This window comes from Urocitellus parryii, chromosome 15, assembly GCF_045843805.1.
Source record: "Urocitellus parryii isolate mUroPar1 chromosome 15, mUroPar1.hap1, whole genome shotgun sequence".
NCBI lineage: Eukaryota > Metazoa > Chordata > Mammalia > Rodentia > Sciuridae > Urocitellus > Urocitellus parryii.
Genome location: NC_135545.1, coordinates 27845627 through 27872855, shown reverse-complemented (window position 1 = coordinate 27872855; position 27229 = coordinate 27845627). Strand labels below are relative to the sequence as shown.

At 37.0% G+C, this 27229-nt stretch overlaps 1 protein-coding gene across 13 annotated transcripts in view; it reads right to left on the bottom strand.

The window, feature by feature from the left end:
* The window catches only part of Cyld (CYLD lysine 63 deubiquitinase), a 72858-nt gene that overhangs the window by 10189 nt on the left and 35440 nt on the right, over positions 1-27229 (bottom strand). For 11 of the 13 annotated variants that reach the window (XM_026392260.2, XM_026392263.2, XM_026392258.2 and 8 more), the window contains 8 exons: positions 24476-24574; positions 22446-22562; positions 15293-15672; positions 14159-14324; positions 13121-13262; positions 11007-11129; positions 8860-8951; positions 7774-7840 (listed from right to left, as the gene is read on the bottom strand). In XM_026392260.2, the coding sequence (XP_026248045.1) occupies positions 7774-7840; positions 8860-8951; positions 11007-11129; positions 13121-13262; positions 14159-14324; positions 15293-15672; positions 22446-22562; positions 24476-24574 (1186 nt within the window). The remainder of the gene's footprint in view (positions 1-7773; positions 7841-8859; positions 8952-11006; positions 11130-13120; positions 13263-14158; positions 14325-15292; positions 15673-22445; positions 22563-24475; positions 24575-27229) is intronic. The other 2 variants (XM_077792911.1, XM_077792910.1) reach the window with 2 other exon arrangements.

Below are 27229 nucleotides of genomic sequence, written 5' to 3'. Positions count from 1 at the left end.
CCAATACTGAAAGAAAAAATAAACAAGGAAATCTTCCATTTCCCAAAACAAATTAGGTCCCCAAATAAACACAATTTGTCTGGTAACAAGGCAGAAGATTTTTGAGAATCCACAATAATAAGAATAGATGATAACTTGAAAACTTGACAGTTATGCTGTACCAACATTTTAATTGGTTGTTGATGGCTACAAAAAGCCAGGATTTTTTTCCTGTGAAAGTCAAAAATCATGGAAAAATAGCAAACAGGGAAAAAAATAAGACAAGAAACTAAAAAAGTTGAAAGTAGTGGAGGTGAGTAGTTAAAAGAAGTCGAAATGGGAGTTTCAAGATAGTAGGATAGAGAAGGTTACTCTCCTGGCTATTCCATGGTGTGAAACTAAGCAGACAGGCAGTTTCTTGGCAGGGTGGGTGAATGAAAAACAAAGGGTGGTGGGGGGGGGGTGGTTTACGGACTTTAATACTGGACATTCAAAGCAGATTGGGGAGTCCGGAGATTGGATATAATAAAATAAGGAAGTAATTTCCAGCATCACAGCTGCTGCTGCTCCAGTCAGGCTTATAGGACCACAAATATACAAAATTACAACAGAAAAAAATCCTAATACACAGAATAAGGATAGAATTTTAAAGGCTGCCAGGGAAAAATGACAAGTCATGTTTAGAGGGAAACTGACCCAGATCTCAGTTTATTTTTCAATCCAGACCCTCAAAGCTAAGAGGTCTTGGAATAATATATATCAAGCTCTGAAAGAAAATGGATGCCAAGAATATTATACCCAGCAAAATTAAGCTTCAGAATTTGCAATGAAATAAAAACTTTCCATGATAAACAAAAGTTAAAAGAATTCACCATTAGAAAGCCTGCTCTATAAAATGTACTCAATTTTTCATAAAGAAGATATTAAAAACAAAAGTGAAAAGCAGCTAAGGGAGGATACAATAGAAGCATAGTCAATTAAAGGAAAAACTAATTCAAATTAAAAACCAGAAATATATCAAAATGACAGGGAATAAAAATAATTTCTCAATAATAACATTGAATGTAAATGGCCTAAACTCATCCATCAAAAGACACAGACTGGCAAACTGGATTAAAAAAACAAGTCCCAACAATATGCTGTTTCCAAGAGACTTACCTCATAGGCAAAGACATCCCCAGACTGAAGATAAAAGGTTAGGAAAAAACATATCATTCACATAGATCCCATAAGTAAGCAGGGCTTTCTATCCTGATATTACATAAAGCAGATTTCAAGCCAAAGTTAATCAGAAAAAAAAAAGGAACAAAGAAAGACATTTCATACTGATTAAGGGAATTATATACCAACAAGACATAACAAGCATAAATATTTATTCCTGCATATAATGGAGCATCCATGTACATCAAACAAACCCTTCTCAATGTCAAGAATCAAACAGACCATAACATAATAATACTGGGTGACTTTAACACACCCCTCTCCACTGAATAGATCCTCTAAACAAAAACTAAATAAGCAGCTATAGAATAAAAAATACAATTAATAATTTATACTTAACAGACATATTTTTAATATTTCATCAATGAATAACTGAATTCACTTTCTTCTCAGCAGCAAACAGATCCTTCTCTAAAAGAGACCACAAAGCAACTCTTAAAAAATACAAAAAAAAAAAAACCCCAGAGATAATACCTTGCATTCTATCAATCATAATGGAATGAAATTAGAAATCAGTGGTAAAATTAAAAATAGAAGCTACTCTAACACTTGGAGAATAAATAGGATGCTATTGAATGACCAATGGATAGCAGAATAAATCAGGGATGAAATTAAAAAATACTTAGAGGTAAATGAGGATAGCAATATCAAAATCTCTGGGACACCATGGAGGCAGTGCTACGAGGGAAGTTCACTGCATTGAGTTCATTCATTAAAACAATAGAAAGTCAACAAATAAATAACCTAACATTACATCTCAAAGTCCTAGAAAAAGAAGAACAAATCATACAAAAGCAGTAGAAAAAAGGAAATCAATGAAATTGAAACAAAAGAAACAATACAAAAAATTGATGAACAAAAAGTTGGTTCTTTTGGTGGGACGAGATGGACATCATTACCCTAAGTACATGTACGAAGATACGAATGGTGTGAATATACTTTGTATACAACCAGAGATATGAAAAATTGTGCTCTGTATGTGTAATGTGAACTGTAATGCATTCTGTTGTCATATGTAACAAATTAGAATAAAAAAGCTGGTTCTTTGAAAAAAATAAATAACATTGATAAACCCTTAGCCACGCTAAAAAAGAGAAAGAAAAAACTCAAATTACTAAAATTCATTATGAAAAAGGAAATATCACAATGGATAAAACTGAAATACAGATGATAATCAAAAATTATTTTGAAAATTTATACTCTAAATAGAAAACCTTGAAGACATCAACAAATTTCTGGAGACATATGACTTACCTAAATTGAATTAGGAGAACATAGAAAATTTAAACAGATCAATTTCAAGCAATAAAATTAAAGATGCCATCAAAAGCCTACCACAAAAGCTCAGGACCAGATTCTCTACCAGACCTTCAATGAAGAATTACCACCAATCCTCCTCAAATTATTCCATGAAATAGAAAAGAAAGAAACCCTTCTAAACTCATTCTATGAAGGTAGCATCACCCTTATACAAAAAACAAAGACACATCAAGAAAAGAAAACGTCAGACCAATATCCCTAATGGACATAGACACAAAAATTCTTAATAAAATGTGGCAAATTGCATACAAAAACATAATCAAAAAATAGTGCACCATGATCAAGTGGGGTTCATCCCAGGAATGCAAGATTGGTTTAACATATGGAAATCAATAAATGTAATTCATCACATCAATAGACTTAAAGACAAAATCACATGATTCTCTCACATATGTCCAAAAAAAAAGTAAGACCTCTACAACAAAAACTACATAAATCTAAGAAAGAATTTGAAGAAGACCTTAGAAGACAGAAAGATCTCCATGGTTTTGGATAGGCAGAATTAATATTGTCAAAATGGCCATACTACCAAAAGCACTAAACAGGTTTGATGCAATTTCTATTCCAATGATGTTCTTCATAGAAATAGAAAAAGCAATCAAGAAATTCACTTGGAAAAATAAGAGGCCCAGAATAGCCAAAGCAATCCTCAGTGAGAAAAGTGAAGCAGGAGGCATCATAATACCAACCTTAAATATACTACAAAGCTACAATAACAAAAATGACATGGTATTGGCACCAAAACAGACATGAAGAGCAATGGTACAGAAGACACACAGAACAGAAGACAAACCCACATAAATACAGTTATCTCATACTACACAAAGGCACCATAAACATACACTGGAGAAAGGATAGCCTCTTCAACAAATGGTGCTGGGAAAACTGGAAATTCATATGTAACAAAATGAAATTAGACCCCTAGCTCTCACCCTGCCAAAACTCAACTCAAAGGACATCAAGGACCTACGCATTAGACCAGAGATCCTGCAACTACTAGAAGAAAAAGTAGGCCCAAACCTCTGTCATGTCAGCTTAGGAACCAAGTTCCTTAACAAGACTTCTAAAGTGGAAGAAGTAAAATCCCAGAATCAATAAATGGGGTGGTATCAAACTAAAAAGCTTCTTCACAGCAAAGAAAACAATCAAGAACTCGAACAGAGAGCCTATAGAATGGGAGAAAATCTTTGCCACCCCCACACCTCAGATACAGCATTAATCTCCAGATTATACAAAGAACTCAAAAAACTTAACACACACACACACACACACACACACACACACACACAAAACAACCCAAATCAATAAATGGGCAAAGGAACTGAACAGATACTTCACAGAAGAAGAAATACAAATGTATATAAAATATATAAAAAAGTTCAACATCACTGATAATTGGAGAAATGCAAATTAAAACTGCATTGAGATTTCATCTCACTTCAGTCTGAATGACAATTATCAAGAACACAAGTAACAATAAATATTGACGAGGATGTGGAGAAAAAGGTATATTCATACATTGCTGGTGGGACTGCAAATTGGTACAACCTCTCTGGAAAGCAGTATGGAGATTCCTCAGAAAACTTGATATGGAACCACTATTTGACCCAGTTATCCCACTCCTTGGCATATAACCAAAGGACTTAAAATTAGCAATACTACAGTGATGTGGCCACATCAATGCACCTAGCAGCTCAATTCATAAGAACTAAGCTATGAAACCAACTTAGGTGCCATTCAACAGATGAATGGATAAAGAAAATATGGTACATATACACAATGGAATATTACTCAGCCATAAAGAAGAATGAAATTATGGTATTTGCCATTAAATGGATGGAACTAGAAACAATCATGCTAAGTGAAATAACACAATCCTAAAAATCCAGGCTGAATGTTCTCTCTGACATGTGGATGCTGACTCACAATAGGTGGCAGGGTGGGGCGGGGGTGTGCATCAGATTGGAGTGGGGGGAATGGGAAAGATAGTAGAATGAATCAGACATAACTTTCCTATGTTCATATATTAATACACATCATGTACAATCACAAAAATGGGCAATTGTACTCCATATATGCATGATATATCAAAATACATTCCACTATCATGTATAACTAAAAAGAACAAATGAAGATTTAAAAAGACAAAAGAAGTAGAAATAATGATGGTGACAGGGAAGGAGAGGTATTTAAGGGAGCACTGACTTGCAAACACAGAGAAAAAAACAAAAATCCAGAAGTAGAAAGCACAGGGCTCTGTGACATGGGGCAGAAGAATGGGATGCGAACCTCACTCCTTAGGTTTTGGAAGGCTAAAACCCTAAGGAATCACGACAAGGTTTATATGACTGCAGCCAACTCTGAACCTAGAAGTATTCTCCACTAAGGAAAACCCAAGGGCAGAAAGGGTATAAATGGGTCCACTTCAAAAGAAATTGGACATCGATGAGGACATGAGAAGACTCGTGGACTCAGATATTTTTTGGTCTATCTACCGTTGCCACACAGACTATAATGGGTAGCCACTAACGTTCCCTTCAGTCCTGGGTTACCCCACAGACATCCTCAAGGAATACTCAGACCACCTTCTATAATGAGAAGGACTCGGCATTGAATAGAAAACTCCCGTTTGCTTCCTGATGGAGGATGCTGTCCCGCTTGTTTTTTCTCTGTTTTGCTCTGCTCTGCTCTGCCTGCCTCTGATTACCACCTTCTCATTCAGTGGCCATGACTGAGCTCTACCTTCATGCTGCACATGCAGTTAATTAGTCACTGTTATTACAGCAATGTCACTATTTTTTAAATGTGAAAGTTAATTTACCCAAGTTTACCAATTTCTTGATTCTTCCGTGTTTCTTGAATCCCACTCTTTCATTCTAGATCCAGTCTGTCTTTCTAAAGTACTTGTTGTAATAAGTCTCTCAGTGGTAATTTACTCCTGCTTCTTAAAGAATTCTGTACATCTTTATTCTTAGAATTTAAGTCTGTCAGAAGTTCTGAAGGTCTCCTGCACGCTGCTCCTTCCCTGTCCCCTCTCTGTGTGAGGGTGTACCCTCCTCATGGCTCGTCCGCTCCTTGTTCTCTGACTCTGTGCTCAGGGTGCACTACCCCTGGTGAGGTCCTTCCTCCACCCAGGACGTATTTCCTATTTCTGGTAATTCCACTCTTGCCTATTTGCTTCTGTTGATCTTTTGATGCTGTTGATCATATCTTTTAACCTCCATTGGTATCTAGTCCCTCTTCTGTCTCCTCAATCATTTAAAACTGTCTAATAGCTAGCTCTCCATTGGACTATTTATTACTCTGGTTTGTAAGGTCCTCTTGTTGCTGCTCCACTGATTCTCCCTCAGGCAGAAAGAGATGAGTTCAGGAGAAAAATGACATTTGGGGAAAAAGTACTAACTTAAAATATCCTTTTATTGTCTTTAAACAGTGACTTGCAATAACAGAGGTTGCCTAGGGGTGGGGATCAGTGAGCCCTCAGGGGGTGGAGGGCTCCCCAGCTCTCTCCAGACTCCAAGGCCTCCGACTCCACCAGGGTCTGGCCCTTCCTCGCTCCCTGAGAGCCGCTGCAGATCTCCACCTAGCTCACACAGGAGGCATGACACCATTTAGGTGTGCTGGGTTAGGGAAATAAAAGGAAAAAAAACAACTGTTTATAGAATCTGGAATTTATTTCTTTAAGAGATGAAAAACAAAACTGACCTTCTTCTCCGCGACTGCCCGCCAGATGCCCTGCATTGTGTATATCTTTCTTTCCTCATTTGTGTTTGAAGGATGATTTCCAAGATACTGGAATACTACTGAGCTTTCCGTCCAGTTCTATTGATTGATAATTCTAATGTTATACCAGTATCACATACTATTTTAGTGTCTATTGCTTTGCCTTTTTAAGCTTATAATAGGACTTTTTAAATAAAAGAATTATTCAATATTTTTCCCACTTCACTTGATAGAGAACTCTAAAATCACCTTCTTCAGTTAAGAAAAAAGGCTAAGTCCTGCTTATGTGAAAACTATGTTATAAAAATTAGCATCTTTAGCTGGGTGTGGTGGTATACACCTGTAATCCCAACAGCTTGGGAGGCTGAGGCAGGAGGACTGCAAGTTCAGAGTCAACCTCAGCAACCACAAGGTGCTCAGCAACTCAGTGAGACCCTGTCTCTAAATAAAAATACAAAAATAAGGCTGGGGATATGGCTCGGTGATGGAGTGCCCCTGAGTTCAATCCCTGGTATCAAACAAAAAAATTAGCATCTTCAAGTTATTTAATTTTCCTACTTAAAAAACAGTCTTTCTCACTAATTAAATTACCTTTCAGCTCTGTTTAAGTCTTTTTAAAAATCCATCTCAAGAAAATTGGTTGCTTAATATTTTACCTTCATTAAGCATGAAATTGTCCCTTTTTCCTTTGGGCTTGCAGGTATATAAAAATGCGATTGATTTTTCCATGGTTATTTTTACATGGCTAAATTACAAACTCTTTTGTTAATTCTAACAATTTCTAGACAATTTTCCAGGATTTTCTAGATGTACACGTGACTATATTATGCTTGTCCAGGTAATAAATGGGTACCTGATGCTTTTGTATCATGTCTTATTTCATTTCTTAGAACTTCCCAAACACCATCATGATTATAATTGTGGCACTCCCCTCTTTCTTCCTTCTCACCCATCAGCTCCACACTGGCATCAAACAACATCACTCAAGGCACAGAGGTAAGAGTGTTTGCCTATGATCAGCTTTTAAGGAAGAGGATAGTACACTACCAGCATTTTCACAGAGAAACCCAGGCCAAAATGGAAAGCTGTCCCCCATTTAGACTCGGACACTCAAACTACCTGGGAAGTCCAGCCACCTAGAACACTAAGAACTTCAAGGCATTAAATTTGAGGTGTCCTTCAACTTGTGGGGAAGGAAAAGACCATTTTAAAAAACTGAGGACACAGGAGCCGACTGGTGGCTGACTGGTGGGTGGCCAAAAGCAATGTTCTTCCAGTATTTGACTAAGTTAGAATGAGATCATCTTACAAGGTTCATTAACTGAAATTACAAAAACATTCATTTATAGTTTTGTAAGAAAATGAAGTGATTTTTATTTTGTGGGTTAAAGACATAAGCTGCCACTGGATTTGTTCTTAAGTCAAGTCTGGCACGACAGAGAGAACAATGATTAAGATGCATTTGCGTGTGTACCTGCCTCACAGGATTAAGAGCCCTAAACAATACTTCTATCATAATTTAAAAGTTACCTTATTTTTAGTAATGGTTCTACTCTTAAAATATGATGAAACAGGATATTTAAGAATTCTTCAGGATCTAGGAGAAAATAAGAATCAAATAAGTCACAGACAAAATGCTAAAATCCTTTTATTCTTTACTTATTACAACCATATTTCTATACTGAATTCGATTTTGTTCATTCAGTAGTATTCCAATTAAACTCATAGTTTTTAATTTTTCCTGACAAAGGAAAAAATACAAACAAAATTTGAAGGCTATAGTAAAGTATTATATTTCAATTTTGATATAATTTTATTATATTTGAAAGGATATAATCATTTATATACAGTGAAATAATTTTTGGTTTGGAGGGTTTAAGATTAAATAGAATAAAACCTGAAGTGTGCCCTCTTTTTCCTGCTGGTTAAATAACTATCAGCCTCCAAACATTATAGCTGGTTACAAGTACATTGCTAATAAGGTCAAAGTCAGAAGTTAAATCTTTGAGAAAATCCATTAGCTATGAACAGAATAAAATACTGACCATAAACATATGTACATATGTATATTTGTACCTATAAGGCCATTTTGTACCTTCTATTTACAAGGAAAACCAATGGTGCACATAGACGACTCACTGCACCCTTCCCCACAGGAGAGAAGTGACTCAGAGGTCAGGGCTGGGGGAAAGAAAAGAACTCTTTCTTGCATCTATTCATTTAATACACTAGAACCAGCCAGCTTCTTAAAGGGGTTCATTCTTCCACATCATTCTTCACTTGTAGAAGAAAAGATTAATTAATAAAACATGGAGAAAATTGTGTGTCACATAGAAAAACAATTCCTTTTTGTTTATCTTGTTTGCATTGTAATGAGCTCAAAGAAATCCTTGACAAAACTCTAATTTTTCAGTGGTGGGGACAGGATAGAGCCCAGGGCCTCTTGCATGCTGGATAAGTATGCTACCCCTGAGCCATATGCCCAGCTCTGCTCCCCACAAATTCTAAGCTAAAACTATACCCGACACCACACAAACAATGTTTCAGTTAGCAATTAGCATATTCATATCTTTTTGAGTCATTTTCAATGCATATAGTATAAATTAAGGTGGTCACCTTTTTCTTCAGAGGTAAATCCTGATGCAGCCTCAACTTTTTCAAGTATTTTCCTCAGTTTCATAATTTTTGTGGCACATACATATCCATATCTATGTTAGGAAAAAACTATTAATTGCTGACATGGGCTTATATAGTAAATTATTCAACATGTCTTAATAATGAGACATTTCTTATAACAACTCCAGTATGTCATGAATTAATAGACGAGGCAATGATTTTGAAGAACACAAATATAAGCTTTGATTAAAGAATGAAAAATTACAGAACTAGAACTAGAATTATCCCAAATATACTTTAAAACTGATTGTTAAATACTAATAAAAGAAAAAAATAATGTTAAAAGTTTGGGATAATGGATTTTTAAATAATATTTGCCTAAAAATTTTTAAAAATTTACATTATAAAACAGAATATATTATTTTGAGAGAGAAGATCCCTTTAATACTAAAGAAGAAACAACTTCCAAAGGAAATGAGAGAGGGAATTGATGAGGTATTGAAACTAAAATCTATAATCAAACCAATCGTCACCATTACACCATTTTCTTTCATCTTGTCTGACTACAGGATAAAATCAATGAGATCCTTGACAAAACTCCACCATGGGCTTAACACAAGTCAGAACCAGCCAATCTTATATTCATTTTTATACTGTTTTATATTTACTCATTAGTTCTCTGCAATCAACATACACTGAGCGGCTACCACTTACACAGTCACCCAAGGGATTAGCCCCTGGGAGAAGGGGAAAGGTTGAAAAGATAGGGTCTCTGCTTTTGAGAGCAGGGTTTTATTATCAAAAAACCAGTTAGCTAAAATAGAGATGCAAACACAGGGACTCTTGACCACAAAAGGTCACCTGACAAGCTTTTTGAAGTGGATGGGATTAGAGCGTCATAAACTATGACTCTAACTGGGTGGACAATAGTATACAAAAAAATGTTTATTAATGGACTTATGATGTTTTGTAAAGGAAGAAGTGGCAATATGTTTAAAGAATTTTGAATTTGACCTATGTTGTTCTAGTATCAATTACCTGGGAGTAAGAAATAGAGAACTAAGTTGGCATAAGACAAAAAATTAATGTGAAAATCAAGATTCATACTCATCTTAAAGGATAAGACAATTATAAAATTCATTACAGAATTTAAAGAAAACAAAAGACATAAATGGAATAATTTATTCTCTTATAATTAACTTTCCCAGTCATAAAATATAGTAGGTCACTGGAACACTCATTGTATTTCAGTATTATTTTTTTTCTTTTTTGGGTCAAAATATTAAACTATATTTTGTTTTAATGGAAAAATATGTCACAAATTTTTAATTAGTCTTAATACAGAACTTAAATTACATACTTTTCTCTCTGTACTTCCAAATTTGTTTTATGATTCATGGCCTAATTCTTCAGAGTTTAAATTTTATAATGTGACATTATCCTATCTCTCTATTACCTCTTATCAAAAATCTTTACTAAATGGTGTTCTGTCACTTTCGAATAGATTAGTTCAAATTGCTTCCTGTGCCCAAAAGCAAAAAAAAAAAAAAAAAAAAATCCATTCTAATTTCTAAACCAGGAATGAAAAAAGAATCACCTGATTAAGCACCTGATTAAAATTAGATGGAAAGAGGCCTAAATATATTCCTCAAAATAAAACATGCTACTAAAATACATCTCACCTGTTTCTAATACAGAAATATTGAATAGTAGCTATTCTATAAATAAAAATTTTCCCTACTTTTTTCTTTGATATAAATTAAGAAGCCATACTGTACCAGTTTGCTAACTAGTATGATTATTATTAGTAGTACTGTTGGAATAAACTGTTTCAAAAGATAAGAAACCCAAATGCTATGTATCAGTTTTCTGTACCTACTGCAATTGCCAACTTATTGCCTACTCCACTAAAATGGTTCAAAGCATTTCAAGGAATACACTATGTTCTATGCATTGGTCAGACTTAAGAAATTAAATAAGCAATGGAAATACAAAGAACAAAGCCTAAAATAAAATCAGTATTTCACCATGACAACTAATTTTTTCCCATTTCTTATTACAGGAAAGCAGGACATAAATTTACTACTAGATAGGATAACAGCAAACAGAATACCATCTAAAGGCAAAAAAATCTTCCTTGTACTTACATTCTCAGAGGATTAACTATTTCTGTCCTCAGCAGCTCTTGAGTTTCACTATAATATTCTACATCACTCTTTTCTTTGGGTCTAAGTAACACAGTATCCAGAACAGAACTAAAAGCAAATAAGCTGCAAAATAAAATCATTATTTTCCCTCATGATATAAACTGATCATTTTTCAAGAAATAGATTCTAAAGAGAATCACAAAAGGAAAAGAAGCAAAGTCTAAGAGAACAAAGAGCATAAACATTCACGTTCTTCATGAACATGGGCAACCAAGAGCCCTGTGAAGACCCCCCAGGTCCCATCTTCAGGTCTTCAGATTCGTTCAGGTTAAGAACAGTAAAGCCAAGAAGGCAAACTATAGATTGATAGTGTTAAAGGATAAAAATATGATGAAAAAACTTCTTTGCAAAAGTTAAAAGGGGGTCTACAAATCTGAGTCACACCACAATAGACAACACAGGAGGACGTTTGGAAACTACTTCTCAAAGCAAAAGCAACTCAGTGCGATACTCAAATGAGGCAGAGGGTCAGGTTTCAGGGGGTGAGTGTACCTTCCTGATGTCTGCTGTCACAGGTTGACGGACTTCTAGGAAGGCCACCCCCAAAGACAGAGCAAGAGAAGGGGACACACAACGGGCAATGTTTCCATGGAACATTCTATCCCAAACATTATCTCCCTTTTGCCACTTTGCGAATACCTAAATTCCCTTAAAATCACTTGTGAGTGAGTAACTGTGGGATCCAGCCTGAATGATTCACATTCTCCTTCCCTGAGCCGGAGAGGCTCTGACCCTCACTACATCTCATAGTGACCTGGATATTGCCCTGGTCCTGGAAGTCTGAGGACCATCTTCGGACACAGGCGTGTTGCCCCATGGATTGAGCTACATACGCTCACCTGTTCCTTTATGATATTACTCCTTGGCCCTGTTTGGAATAGAATGTTCCATGGAAACGCCCGTTGTGTGTCCCCTTCTCTTGCTCTGTCTTTGGGTGTGGCTTTCCCAGATGTCAGTCAACCTGCTGACAACAGACATCAGGAAGCTAGACTCAGCCTCCCACTGAAACCTGGCCCCTTGCCTCATTCGAATGGCTTCTCCTCAATAAAAGGGGTCAGCGCGCGCTCATGCTCTCTCTCTTTCTGTGGACCCTTAAGGTCAGAGGGGCCATCACAGGAACCCAAAGAAAAAGGTATCTCTGTCTCTTGTGTGGTTATTTCATGCAGCCCAGTTCCCTTAGAGTGACCCTGAGTGTTTCAGTTGCAAGGAATTCGACAAGTAACAACAGAAATTTCCTGGTTTCAAAGAAAACAAAACTTGTCTAATATAGATTTTTATCAAGAAATCTAATGAATGTTATCTCAATGCCATAAGGTTTGCTCCTGACAAAACATCTGTGAGTTGAAAGTACTCTATCATCACAATGGCCTACCATCTTTTTTCTTTTTCCTACTTTTAGAATTTTAACATGTCATGTGAACTCCCTGATTCTATACAATTGATTGAACTGGCAATGCAAGGTCCTTAGGGCCTAGAGACTCCTGGTTCAGTCTTCAGAGTCTAATGATTCTTGCCATGCTAAGTTGTTCCACTTTGGGAAAAAACTACATATATAGGAGCAACAGGGCTTCTATGGGACATAATTTTTTTTTTTTAAAGAAAGCAGTTTAAAGATTCCTTCTACCTACTAAAACAAAGACAGAACACATGGACCAAGAGCTTACTGCAAGTCATGTTATTTGATTCATGTTCAAAGACACCGTGCCTACTCGCTCCAGCTGCCCTGGGTACATATCTGCTCCATGTGCGTCACTGTCATCCAGCTCTGGCTCATTGTTCCCTGCCTTACTTTTCATATTAATGTGGTGGATATAGGAACAGGTGACAACACTCCGTAGCTTCAAGAAGTGTATTACGGAAAGCAAACTCCCTTCCTCTCCTAACCCCCAGTCCCTAGTGTCTCCACTCAGGTAGCTGGCAGCCCCTCTCTCTCTCTCTCTCTCTTTCTCTCTCTCTCTCTCTCTCTCTCTCTCTCTCTCTCACACACACACACACACACACACACACACACACACACACACACTCTATACCTACGGCATTCATTTTAAACTTACCAGAATAAGGTTGAGTCTAAGTAACAAGAATTGTAATGGCCCTGGATACCTTTCTTCTTTCCAATCATTATCTCCAAACCTTCTTTTTCCATTTTTGGTGGAGTATTTTCTTCTACCACTTCACTTAAGTAGCCTCCAAAGGCTGAAAAGATAAAAACATGAAAAGAATTCTTTTAAACCATTAAAAAGAAACTTTCAAACTGTGTCTTCATTTTAAAAATATATTTTGGTATTTTGATAAAAAACATTTGTTTATCAACTTTCATTAATCAATTCAACTTGGCATGTAAAACAACACTATTGTTCATTTTCAAACTCGATTCCCCCACAATTTGAAAAGCACTTTAGAGCATTAAGTAACATGTAAAAAGCATCTGTCAAGCAAAATATTTTGCTCCTAAAATACTTTATTATTTATCCACAATGTCTCATATTTCCAAGCCCAAAAAGAAAACAAAAAAAATATAAAGTACTCTTTCAACAGTAAGAAAAACATGCTTCATTAAAATGGCCTTCCTATTACACCTTCGTATTTACACCTACTCTTTGCTGCACCACTGTTATTCAGAAGTGGGAAGGGATAGCATCAGGAAGCCACCACCTTTTCCAAGTGATGAGAACAGCTCTCCTTCAGCCTTAATCTAAAACTACTTAGACAAACACTGATTTCTTGATAAGACATGCTGACTGATATACTTAACCAATAGATTATAGGGGAAGTTGATGCCAAAAAAGAGGAACACATTTCAATTCCTAGCCCCTGTATTGCTGAAAAGTAAACATCTGTAATCAAAAAGAAGAAAAAACAAATCCCCCTACTCCCACCTTTTAGATCCAAGACACTATTCTAACACTTTTTAAAATGGCTCTTCTAGGCTAACTAACTTTCAGATATATCAAGTAACAATCTTTACTGGTTTGAAAGCTTGATGAGCAATTGGCATGAAAATCACTTAGATACTGACACTGTCACCTAATACAAAATGGTATGAAATGAAGTCATTCCAAATTGGTAAGTAAATGAAAAGCATCCGATACCTAAAGAGTTACAGCGCTCTATCTGATTGGAAACAGGCTGCAGGGACGCGAACCTCGAGTCAGGCCTGCAGCTCTTCAGTTTAACAAACAGCGCCTTCTTCAGGGCACAGGTGAAATACCGAGTGCCCCTAAAGGTTCCATCTGTACAGCCTGCGCATTCATCTTCCTGGAAAAGAAAGGCTTCCACATGCATTACACCACGCCGTGAAGACAGACACACAGAACTAAGGCGCCCGCAGCTGCTCCTAGTGACCCTTTCTCCGAATTCCCTCTCCACGTGTACTGCAAACTGCATCAAGAAAAAGGGGTTGCGGGTTGCGGAATCAAAGCATCAAGCCTTTAGCTAATGAATTCCTTAACCTAACAGGAACTCCTCAGTGATTCCCTTTCAGAACACCTGCCTAGGCCTTCCCTGGTTACCTGACTTTCTTTGTACTATTTCCACAAGTATTAAAACCAAGGAATAAACTCGGGTGTAGCTCAGGGGTTAGGTACTTGCCTGGTACAGGTAAGGAAGGCCCTGGGTTCAATCCCCAGCAATGCTAAATACACACACAGAGGGAAAAGAGGAGGCCAATTATGTTAAGTACTCCTCTAATAGTGCTCATAAGCATGAAAACAAACAAATAAGCAAACAAACCAAGAGATACATTTTAATAAAAGCTAAATGTATTCAAATTCCCCTCTCCTGATTGTGCAAGGCCAAACAGGCTTTCCTACTCTCCAAAAGGAAAATCTTTCCCTCTACCAAAGATACCAAAAGACCTGAGAAAACGATGGTTAGTTCTAAGGCCAATGATTTAGCTTTATAGGGAACAAGGCGAAACAAGAAAAGTAAAAGCTGGTGACAATTAACAATTTGCTTCCCTTATTGCATTCTACTCAATATAAGAAGCCTAAATACATTAACCTAAAACGCAATTCTTATTTTTTTGGACATGGATCAACTAACATTAGAAACAGGCGAGGCAGAAGCCTAAGGAGCGGCAAAAAGAATTCAGGCAACACATCATGAAATTTTTCTCCAAATTTTTGGACATACACGATGATTTGCCAAGAAATATATAATAGGAAATATTCTGCACAAAACCCCATTTAGAAAAGAATTATAATTTTTAGATCAAATTAAATTACCAGTTCCAGTCCAGCTAGTACTTCATTCAGTCCTGGGGGCTGACCGATCCAACGAATGACGCCGTAGAAAGGAGGGTTCTCCTTGACTTCAGCCAGCGAGCCCACCTCTAGACCGTGGGAGTTGCCAGAAGACATGGGCAAGGGCGGGCTCTCCTGGACAGGCGCGCTGTTCAGCTCCCCCATCACAGACTGAACTGACAAAGAAAGCGGGCTGTGACCAATGCTCCCATTGGAATTAGGCACCTTTGTCAGGCTGAATGGTAGAGAGTGAAATCTGTTCTCACTGGATAAGGAGTTCATGGAAGGAGCCTGCAGCGGCGGTGACGAATGTCCAAATTCTGAAGATAACTCTGTTAGTGACTTTGCAGGGTCTTCTGCAACTACGAAAAATTATTCTTAATTAGAGAAATATATTCAAGAATCACAAACACGCCTTAAACATTAAATAGGGTTTACATATCTAAAAATTAACATATAGCTCTAGTCCAACTGCCCGCATGGCCTCTCTGTGAGGATTCTTCCAGGCATTGCAAATTAATATCTCCAAAACAGTATTCTTGCTTCTCTGCCCACCTGCAAACTTCTCTACCTCACTAAATGGCACCCAACTGTTCACACAAAAGAAAAATCTATTACTTATTGATGTCATATAGCCTATATTCTTTATCCATAGCCCAATCAAATTATGAATCAGTACAAAAGACACCAACATTTTTAAGAAATAATTCTAAATTTTATGAATCAAAGAAAAGATGACAATGTTTTCAAAATAAAGGAGTAATGAAAGGAGTAAAACAGAGGAAACAAAGAAAAGCTGTGGAACACAAAGTAATACCTCTAAAGGAAATTTATAGACAGATTATTTTAGAAAAAAAAAGAAAGCCCAGATATTAATGAACTCAGCATACAACAGAGGATTTGGAAGAACAGGATGACCTCCCCATAAAAGTAAGCAAGAATAAACAAAAGAACAAAAATTAATGTAATAAATTGTTATTACAAGAAAGAAGATCCAATCCAAAGTAAACACAAAGACAGGAAATAATGAGAGAGAAAACAAACACATTATCATGTCATAGCCAAAAGCTGTTTCCTTAAAATGATTAACACCGCTGACGGCAGGCACTGCAGACCAGTGGGGAAGGAAGGCACTTATTAATGGTGTGGAGACACCAGTTATCCATATGTTTAAAAAATTAAACTGGAATCCTACTCACACTCTACACAAAATCAGTTCCAAGTGGCTTGAAAACAGACACAACAGGCAGAACTATACATTTCTGGAAGATAATACAGAAGAATGTTCTTCATGACTCAGGATAGAAAGAAATTTCTTAAACATTAGCACATGAAACATAAAGAAAAATACTGATGAGTAGGATCATATTAAAATTAAGAACTTAATCACTACAAGGTATCACATCATAGTGAGTGCAAAAATTTGAGCCACAAGGAGAAAACATTTGTGATATATATAGCTACCAAAAGATTACAACTTGAAGATCTGCAAACTAATAAGACAAAAAGAAAACTAGAAAAAAATAGAAAAAAGACTTGTAAAGGCAATTAATGCAAGAAGAATATCAAGTCACCAACAAATCAATGAAAAGACCATTGCCTTTGTAGGAAGTAGACAAATTAAAGCCAAGGCTAGCAGGAGCTATCACTTCAAGAGTTCAAGGTCTTAGAACATTAGCTATTCGTCAGACTGATACTCCTACACGGTGCTGATGAGGATGTGCTGTGGGACTGTGTGTTTCTGCCCCTAAAATTCACATGTTGAAACATAACCCCTAATGTGAGGGTATCTGGAGGTGAAGTTTTTGGGAAAGGATTAGGCCATGAAGGCAGAGCCCTCAACATAAGATTAGCGCCCTTATACACGGGGCCTTAGAGAACTCCCTTGACCTTCTACCATGAGATATCACAGCCACAGATGGCTATCCTGAGTCAGGAAGTAAATCCTCACCTGTTAACAAATCTGCAAATCTGATCTTGGACCTCCTAGCCTCCAGAACTGTGAAATATAAGTTTCTGTTGTTTATAAGCCACTCAATCTTTGGTATTCTGTTATAGCAGACTTTAAATTGGTATAACTACTTCAAGAAACGGTTTGGCATTATTTAGCAAATAATGTACCAATAATACTACTTATAGTTATACACTCCAGACATACATAAGAATGTTACTAGCAGAGTTGCCAATGATAGTAAGAACCTAAAAACAATGGTCAAATGGACCATTGGTCTGAATGCCAATTGGTCAAAAGGATAAATTGTGGGACAGTAATATCATGGAATACTATACAGCAATGAAAATGAATAAATTACAATAACATACTGTAACTTGCATGAATCTTAGAAACATAATGTTGAGTGACAAAAATTATGCAAGAATATATACAATCTGGTTTCTTATGTAGAAAGCTCAAAAACAAAGAACTGACAATATATTGTTTACATATACTATAAAACTACAATGAAAAGCAAGAAAATGATAAAATATCAAAGTAAAGATGATGGTAGCTCAGAGGAGGGACTAGAAAGAGGAACCCCGGGAATTTCAAAGGTAATTATAATGGTCTTTTACTTAAACTCAGTAATGACTACTTGGGTATTCACTGTACTTTCCACCTACTGTTCATTATACCTTAGCCAAGTTTCCTTGGTAATGAGACAATCTAAAATCTATAAATATCAGTCTTTTCTTTACCAAACACTGAACCCCCTTAATACCAACACCTGAATTCATAAAGCAAGTTCTGTGGGTTCTATCTGGAGTGCACCCATTTCTCCTCTGCCATCATCTCCTTAATCCACGCCACCATCGAGGATCACCCTGCTACCAGACTCTTCCCAGTGTCTCTCTGCTGCCTCTCTGGTCCCTCTTCAATCTATTCATCATATAACAACTGGTGAGGCTATTTTCTTTAAGTTAAAGATCTTAGGTGACCATGTGTAGTTGACACCTTCCAGTGGCTTTCCAGGATTCTTAGAATTTCTAGACTTGTTACCTAGACCAGGGGCGTCCTACCTGCCTGTCCAAACTCATTACAGACCACTTCTTGCTTACCCTGTGGCCACTCTGGTCTACTTGCTGCTTCTCAAATATGCTTCCTCCCCTCCGAGCCTTTGCGCTTTCTACTTCCTCTGCCTGGAATGCTCTTGTCAAGTTCTTTCTCTGGCAGTTTCATTTCATCATTCAGATCTCAACCTACATATCCTTTCCAAAAAGTCCTTTCCAAACCACCCTGCGGTGGTGGCTTCCTACTCCACTGCTGCACCTGGTTCATTTCCTTCATTGTAAATGTCGCCATCTCCCGTTACCTTATCTGTTTATATACTCACTGTCTATCATATAAACCACAATATGAGGAGGTAAGTTTCAAAAGAATGGCAATTTTGTTTGTCTTTCCCATGGTTGAATCTACAGCATTTGGTGTAACCACTTGGAATACAAGAAAATATTTGTAAATATTTGTTTCTTAAAAAAGTATAAATTAATCAAATATTGTAGAGAAAAGCTCTTTTAAATTTGTAAGTAAAATTAACTATGGGAACAATATTCTTTTTATAACTAAACTACTTCTGTTTTCTGATTTAAAGATGAATACCTACTCCAAAGTTCATTACTTTCCATGTTCCAAATGGGTCTTTTAGGATCAATGGTATTTCAAGAACGTATTGTACATTAGATCAGATTAATAGAATCAAGAAATTAGGAATATTCCACTGCTACAAAACTGTGTTAAAAATAAGAAAGACAAAATTATGTACAAACATTGACATTACCTAGAGTATGAAAAACCTATGGTTTACTTGTTTCCTTCCCTCCTCCCCTTTGGTACCAGGGGTTTAACCCAGGGTGCTTAACCACTGAGCCACATCCCCAGCCCTTTTTTATATTTTATTTAGAGACAGGGTCTCACTGATTTGCTTGGGGCCTTGCCATTGCTGAGGCTGGCTTTGAACTTTCGATCCTCCTGTCTCAGCCCCCTGAGCTGCTGGATTACAGCCTGCACCACCGTGCCCAGCTACTAGTTCCTTTCCTTGGAAAGAAATCACCACGTAGACAAAGCATTAGCAAATCTGGCAGTAACCACAGGGCAAGTGCTAGTGCACGACAGCCACCCTGGCTGGGCCTTGTACACACCCAGAGGCCAGCAGGCTCTGTGTTCCCAAAGGACCTGAGTTGCTGGAGAGCTGAAACTCCTCTCAACAACAGTCGTCCCTCAGGACAGGCCCTCCTGAGGGAATGCCATTAAATAAGCCTCCTGCTTCTTGGTAAGAAAGACTCCTTGCCTCCCTCGTGGTCCCCCACTCAGAGTTGGAATGACAGAGTGCAGGAGACAGAACCAAAGACTACTTCCTTTGAGTCATTTTCCACATGAGAGTCTTTTGATGTAATAGCAAAATGTTGCATTGGTAGATATGGATCAGCCTGGGACTGAATCCATGTCATAACTATTGAGTCTTTATAGCCACTATAGTACGTAAATCTGTATTTTCAATTAGTTTGCATGCAATCACTGAATCTGCTGAATGCCATCCTGGGCTGAACACCAGGAACTTACAGTCTGGCAGAGGAAACAGGAAAGTAAAGTAACCCAAAACATTTTGAGATCATTTTGAGGAAAATGAACCTAACCTAGAAGTAGGAAAGGAAAGAAAAGGCTTTCTGTATGACTTAAAAGTCTGAGACTTAAGAGATGATTTAAGAGCAAGCCAGGCCTCAAAGGTGGAGAAATAGGAAGAAGAATTTCCAGGAAGAAGGAGCATCCAAGAGAGAGAGAGAGAGAGAGAGAGAGAGAGAGAGAGAGAGAGAGAGAGAGATATCGAGATCCCAAGTGCTCACAACACATCCTAAGAACGGCCCCAGTGTAGCACGCCTGGAGCAGGGAAAATGACAGAAGCCACACCACAAGGAGCCCGACATGCCAAACTAAGGAATTTGAGTTTTATCTTTAAGAGCTGGGAAACATTCATAGAGACTGTGTGAAGAAGACAGCAGCAAAAACGCCCGCCTCATAAAGTGGTTTTGAGGATGAACCAATGTGCACCGAGTGCTCAGCCAATGCGGGGCGAGCAGCCCGTGGGCTAGAAGGGCGACTACAGGAGGGTGGTGAGGGCGGCGCTGCTGGGGTGCCGGTGGAGCAGCTGGCATTGCTGTTAGAATAACTTTAAAAGTACAAGTCTGAGGCAGGGAAACCAGTTAGAAGACCACCAGGCGAATTCAGACAGGAACAAAGCAGCTGCACTAAGGCCAGGGCTGCCGAAATGAAGCAGGGGAGAGTCTAATGATGTGAAGAAGGGGAAATCCAGGGCACGTGGTGACAACTGGGCTTTACTGATAGGAGGGAGGGACAGGGAGAAAATATGAATGAATGAATGAATATGAACAGTTCAGATGAAACCCAAACTTCCACGTGTCTCCATCGGCCTCACACTCATTTCCTCCCTCCAGGCTCTCAGCACACTCCAATCTGGACTCTGTGGAATTCTTCCACACAACAGAACCAAGGTCATTAGTGACTTCTAGGTGACTGATCCAAGGGGGTTCCGTGGTGCCCTCTCTTGCCCTCTCACAGGACTCAACACTGCTGTCTGTTTGTTCCTTGCCTTTTGAGACCACAGTTCCTGGTTCTCCCCACATCCCCCTGGTCATCTTTTCTCCGTCTCCTTTGATGACTGACTTTCCTCCCACTCAACCATTCAGCGCCTCAAGGTTAAGTTGCAACCCACACTCTCCCCCTCACTCTCCAGAGGCAACACATTCAAAGGACTTCAATCGCCCTCTATGAGGACAGCCTACAGATTTATTTCCCGAGTACTTGCTCCTTTCCTAAGCCTCCAGACCTGTACTTCCCACTGCCTACTTGATGACTCATCTCCAGTAAGTTTAAAAGGCACCTCCAATACAAAACACTCAAAATCCAATGTTTCACCTGCCTTCATCACCTAAGTACGCAAGCCGAAAACTAGGAGTCACCAGGACACGCCTTCCTCAACTCCTACTTTCACTCATCTGTAAGTCCTATCAGGTCAGCTCCCACATCTCCATCTACCTTCTCCCCATCCCTTCTCCAAGTCTAGTCCCGGACTACAATCAAATTTCTGGAACCTATCCCCACTTCAATTTACTGCCTTCCCTGCAGCCTGGGTAATCTCTCCAAAAGGCAAACCTGGTCATACCACAGGTTGCTGAAAAAATTTCAGTGGCTCTCCATTTCCTGTTGGTGGGACACCCCAGGCTCCACGTGTCCCAGCCCTGTTGGCAGTTCCATTTCCATCCCTACAGTGCTGTGCCGTCTCTGTGTAGCTACTCTGGCTCTTTTCAGTCCTTGGCAAAGGCTAGCTCCACTCTCCCCGTGGCCTTTGTCTGTGCGATTCCCTCTGCCTAAAAGGCTCTTGGATCCTCCTTCGCCATGTTACACACAGTTCCTCTGGTAAATCTAAGCACATGCCGCTTCCTAAAAGAAACACCACGCCCCTAGGGAAATCCCGATCCTTCCTCCCACAGCACTATGTCTGTCACCACTGCAATCCTACATCTGTTTCTATATCTGATTAATTTTGATCTTAACAACTTGACCATAAACTCAGAAAGGGCAGGAGCATAGCTACTTTGTTCCCCACCATTGTGACCTTAGAGAATGCCTGGCACAGAGTAAGCCTCAGTAAGTATTTGCTGAACAAATGAACAAGAAAATGAATAAATCAGAAAATTATGTCCCTGAACCAAGGGAAGATAGTTTTTTAAAGAAGGTGCCATAAATTCCATTATGTCCCATCATCCTACATAACAAGATACCCATAAAAACTTACAAAATTTCATAGGACACTTATAAAATTGCTCAATTTAAGTTATAGGTATTCAATATATAAAATGATGGGACATAGTAAATTAAAGAGGTCAAAATAGACCCATAGAAAAGTCTTTAAATGATTCAATTGATTCTACAGATCTACCCTAAGTTTAAAAAAAAATACAAGTTACTAACACATTTAAATGTTTTATTAGCAGTAATGCAGTTCAAATTTTATACAATATTAAGTCTATTAATTCTATTTACAAATACTGATGAAAAAGCCATTTTTCTCTGATGAGTTAAAAGGAAAGAATCACTATAAAGAACACTAGAATTATACATTACCTTCATCAATGTACCATGTATTTTTTGATTTGGATTGTGGTTGTGAGTCAACAGAAGACCCATTTAAGGTATAAAATAATTCAGATCTGTTTCTGTTTCCAGGGTCTGAGGTAGATCCTATGGAACAAAAAAAGTTCCTTTTAAAAATATAGTCAATATGCTGTAAAGCGTTTTTATTTTAACAGTAAATTAATATGCATATCATGTCAACAACTTTAAATATAACCAACAGTTGTACAGATACACAGTAGATTTTATTATTGCCTTCCTCTTATAAAAATTTGGCAGCCATTTTTGCAACATGAAAAAAAGATTTCTTACCTGTAGAGTCAGTAGAGGAAGAGGTATAGGAATAAGTTAAAGAGTGTTTAATTTTTTTAATATTTAAGTATTCTGAGAAATACTATAGTTTATTTCTAGATATCAGCATCACCATTCTCCAATTTCATTTGAAGAATCTATCAGTTTACAAATTTAACCTATTAGAATCATAACCTATTAGATTTATAACACATAGAAACATTTTGGCCAATAACAAACTTATATACAAAAGCATCACACCACATAGCCTGGGTTTGTGAAAGTATGTACACTCTGATGCTTGCAAAGACAAAAATCACACAGTACATTTCATTTCTCAAATGTTAGTATGTGATACATTTTTAAAATAGATCCTTTTAAAAAGGTATATAAATCAATGCACAAAATTAATAAAAAGATTAAGATTTACACTGGGGATATAACTCCCCTGGGTTCAATTTACAGCACCACAAAAAAATATAAATACATAAAAATAAAATAATTAAAGTTTAAACATTTTGGAATTGTTGGTCATCAAATTTCTTGTTTGATTTCTTCATGCCAGAATAAACAAGGCACTATTAAATCTTTTATATCAGATTTATCAAATGCAACAAAAAGTTTATAGAGCTGTATCACAGACATTTCCAAACACTGCCTGCTCTAGTACCAGTTAAGAAGACAGGCCATCCTAAAGAACAGTGGAGTCTCCAGAACCCATACTAAAGCAGATTTTATTTTTTCAACTTACAGTCAATAGCTCTAGACTTTACACCATTAACTCAGAACTGCGATAACACAATTAACACTGTGTCATAAGAAAATCTGGTGCCAGAGACAGTGCCACACACATACAAGTCAGGAGGCTAAAGCAGAAGGATCATTTGGACCCATGAATTTGGGGCCAGCCTGGACAATACAGCAAGATCCTCAATCCCCAAAATTTTTTAGTTTGAATAAGGAAAGTATGTAGTTATTGTTTTTATATATGAGAGTAATAAATCTGAGTTATCCTTTATAGATCTATAGGCTAATATAAAAATACCTATATATCCTGCAATTAACCCTAAATCTCAGGACTTAATACCATATAAAATATTTTCTTAAGTATAATTTCCTTCTAAACAAGCCATAATAGTTTTGCTCAACTAGATAACTGAGGAAAAAATAGTCTTCTTCTAACCCACATCTGAGTTAACAAAAATTCTTATAGCCTTTTAAATGAACTGTTGGGCTTGTTTAAAAACTACCCTATGGTGCATGCGGAAGTGAACAGAAAAAGAACTGTGAACTCCACATGTATTGTGAGTAAGTTTCTGCAAAAGAGACAATATTTTTCTCCTTTGCAGTTTGGAATTTAATTTTTGCCACATCTAGTTAGCCAAATCCACATAATTAACCTTCCAGTACACTTTATCCTATATAACACTAGTCTATACAGTTGCAATTATAAATATACAAGATTACAAGTAGGGGATCCCAAAAGCCAATTGATTATGGGCCAGCTAAAGACAGAAGTTCTCATAGGAAACTTCTTACCAGGAAAAAAAAGGTGGGGAATTCTTGGCTTAGGCAACACCATGTAGTAAAATTTTAGTTTAACTACTTAAAATGCCTGAAAGAAGTAAGTCTAAATATACATTAAGTTGTGATAGTTACAACCTTTCTTAATGCCTGGGCAAATAAGACAGCACATCAGTCACCAAGAATCATACCCTACTAATCCATACCTGTGACCTTTGGTTTAGTATGGCTGGATGGACTTTTGTCCCCAATACCTCTTGACATAAAGGAAGGTTTGGGAGGCCTCCTCTCCTGTGTCATGCTATCTGAAACAGTAAACATGTTTTGGTTTTGGTTTGGTTTTTTTTTTGTAGATAAAAGTAAATTCTTTTAGAAGAGAAACAATCAAGAAAACAATGACAATAACAAGAACAAAAAACTGCTTTCCAACAAAAAGCACAATTTTTACAGTTTTACAAATTCTCTTTGAGGACCATCAAAGGAAAGAGGTAATGGCTCCAGGAGGGGAAAGAAATCAGCACTGTCCTTCAAAATGCAATGCAACAAGAAAATCACCCCCCAAATATAATTCAGCTAAATACTTTTAACTCTTGAAAACGTAATCATGTGTAGCCAATTTTATTTTTATATTTTAAAGAAAACCTTACTCATGATTTTTGCAGCATTTCCCAACTCGGTGTGCCCGGCCCACCCCTACGTATCATAAAGGGTTCCACACTCAAATATTCTAGATGCTGAGACAGAAAATAGATGATTTTTTATTGCATAAAACCAGAATCTTTGATATGCTGAAGTATACTGTGAATCTCTCAAGGATGGATATAGTGTACTTATTTGAAAATACTTTTTGTGCCACTCTACTGAGTATCTCATATTAACATGTATTAAGGGAAACAGTTTGAAGAAAGCCTGGGGAGAAATATGTATCATAGGTAGGAAGGCACTGGTTATGCATCTGTTTTTAAAAACATATATATGTTAAGAATGACACACATGTGTACACAAACTCTTACACATATAGACAAGAAAACACAGAGGGTTATACAGATTAACAATACAGAAAGTCAAAGACGTACAACAGAAATATTTTAAAGAAAACATTCTGAACACTCTTTGAATTTATCTTTGGCAAACTTGTTTTTGATACAAACACCATTGTGAACCTTAAAGCTCAGTAACACTCATAAGACATTTATAAATACTGTTCAAATATATGTAGGAGAGTCAATGTGGAAAGTTTTTCCTTTGAAAAGTTCAACAACACATCTGTGAATCCCAACATGACACTTAAAGAGTCATACCTGATAAAGCTGTATATCAGCAAAAACGATATCACCCACAGTGGATTTTTGAGCACAGAAAGAAAAAAACAGGAAAATTTTTACATTTTAAATACAAGGAAAATATCACTTTTTTTTTGACATTCCCAAAATTGGATTTATTTTGGTTCAAAGACAATTGTTGAAATAACTTGCAAATTTTGAATAAGATTTGTAGAGTAAATATTCATAATATAGTTATCCTATTTTGATCATTGCACCATAGTTATAGAAGATAATTTCTCATTTTTAGAAAATGTGAGTATTTAGGAATAAAATGACATTGTGTGAATGTTGCAAATGGTTCAGAGATAAAAACTGTTATGTACCTATACTTATCTAGAAATGGAGAAGAAGAGAAAACAACAAGTTAACAAAATAATAACATTCGGAGAATGTTTCTTAGGAAATCTTTTCACTACTGTTTTAAATCTTCTATAAATCTGAGATTGTCAAAACAGAACATTTCTGAAAGAAAAATATCACTTTTTTTAAAAAAAGGAAATCATGTTAAATTAATTATATGTAAATGGTGCTTGGTAACTTTTTTCCACAGCTGGAGGAGGGAAATGTATTTATTATGCTACATATCTTAAATGTCTCAGAAAATAATAAAATGGAATACTCCAATATTATTATGGAACATGCCAGTATTTCTTAATTCAAAAATTATACTGATTAACCATGATTTTAACAAGTAGTATTGCAAAAGAAATGTTATATGCTAACTTTTATGTTACCATTCAGATATATCAATGTCACTAATGACAGAAACTATGGAAGGAAAATCTCTGTCACTGAGAAATATTCCCAAATTATAGCAGATAAATTGACTAAAGAAAGTTAATCACCACTACTAACTGTAACTAACTGTGATTGACTGCATATAACTCCATGTGAAAAAAAGACATTCACACGTATACTATAATATATGGACATCACAGTTAGTAGCCATTGTAACAAATTTAGCTGATGTCTTCACTCCATTAAACTCTTCACACATCCTAGCAGCAGCAGCACAGGTCACATGATGAGCCAGTGGTGACAGTTCCACAGGTGACCCTTCAAAGACTGGAATGGGAGCTGGAAGCACTGGAGTTGAAAACTGTGGTAACCTTCTACCAAAGACTTTATCAAAAACGGGGCCAAGGGGCTGGGGTTGAGGCTCAGTGGCAGAGTGCTCGCCTAGCATGTACGAGGCACTGGGTTCGATCCCCAGCACCACATAAATGTAAAATAAAGATATTTTTAAAAAACGGGGCCAAATATCAACTTTGAGGGTTAAGACAATCCAACAGAAGTCTCTGCAGATAAAAGGTCACATACCACATCTAATTTACCCTCCATCAATTATATACCGAATAGCTGTCATTAATTTGTCATAACTACTTTAATGATCCAAAACTACTTAAATAATAAAGCAAAGCCTTCTAACTTAAATAAATTTTAGATTATCAACTTAGGAAAAGGTAAATAAAGGCTAATAAACAAGCTAAGGAATATACTAACCAGATAATTTTATAGGTTTAAAATGGTTCTGATTAAAAATATTGATAGAGATAGCAAGGTACACATCCACCAAACGCATGTACAAAAATGTACACAGCAACTCTATTCATAATAATCAAAAGCTAGAAACAA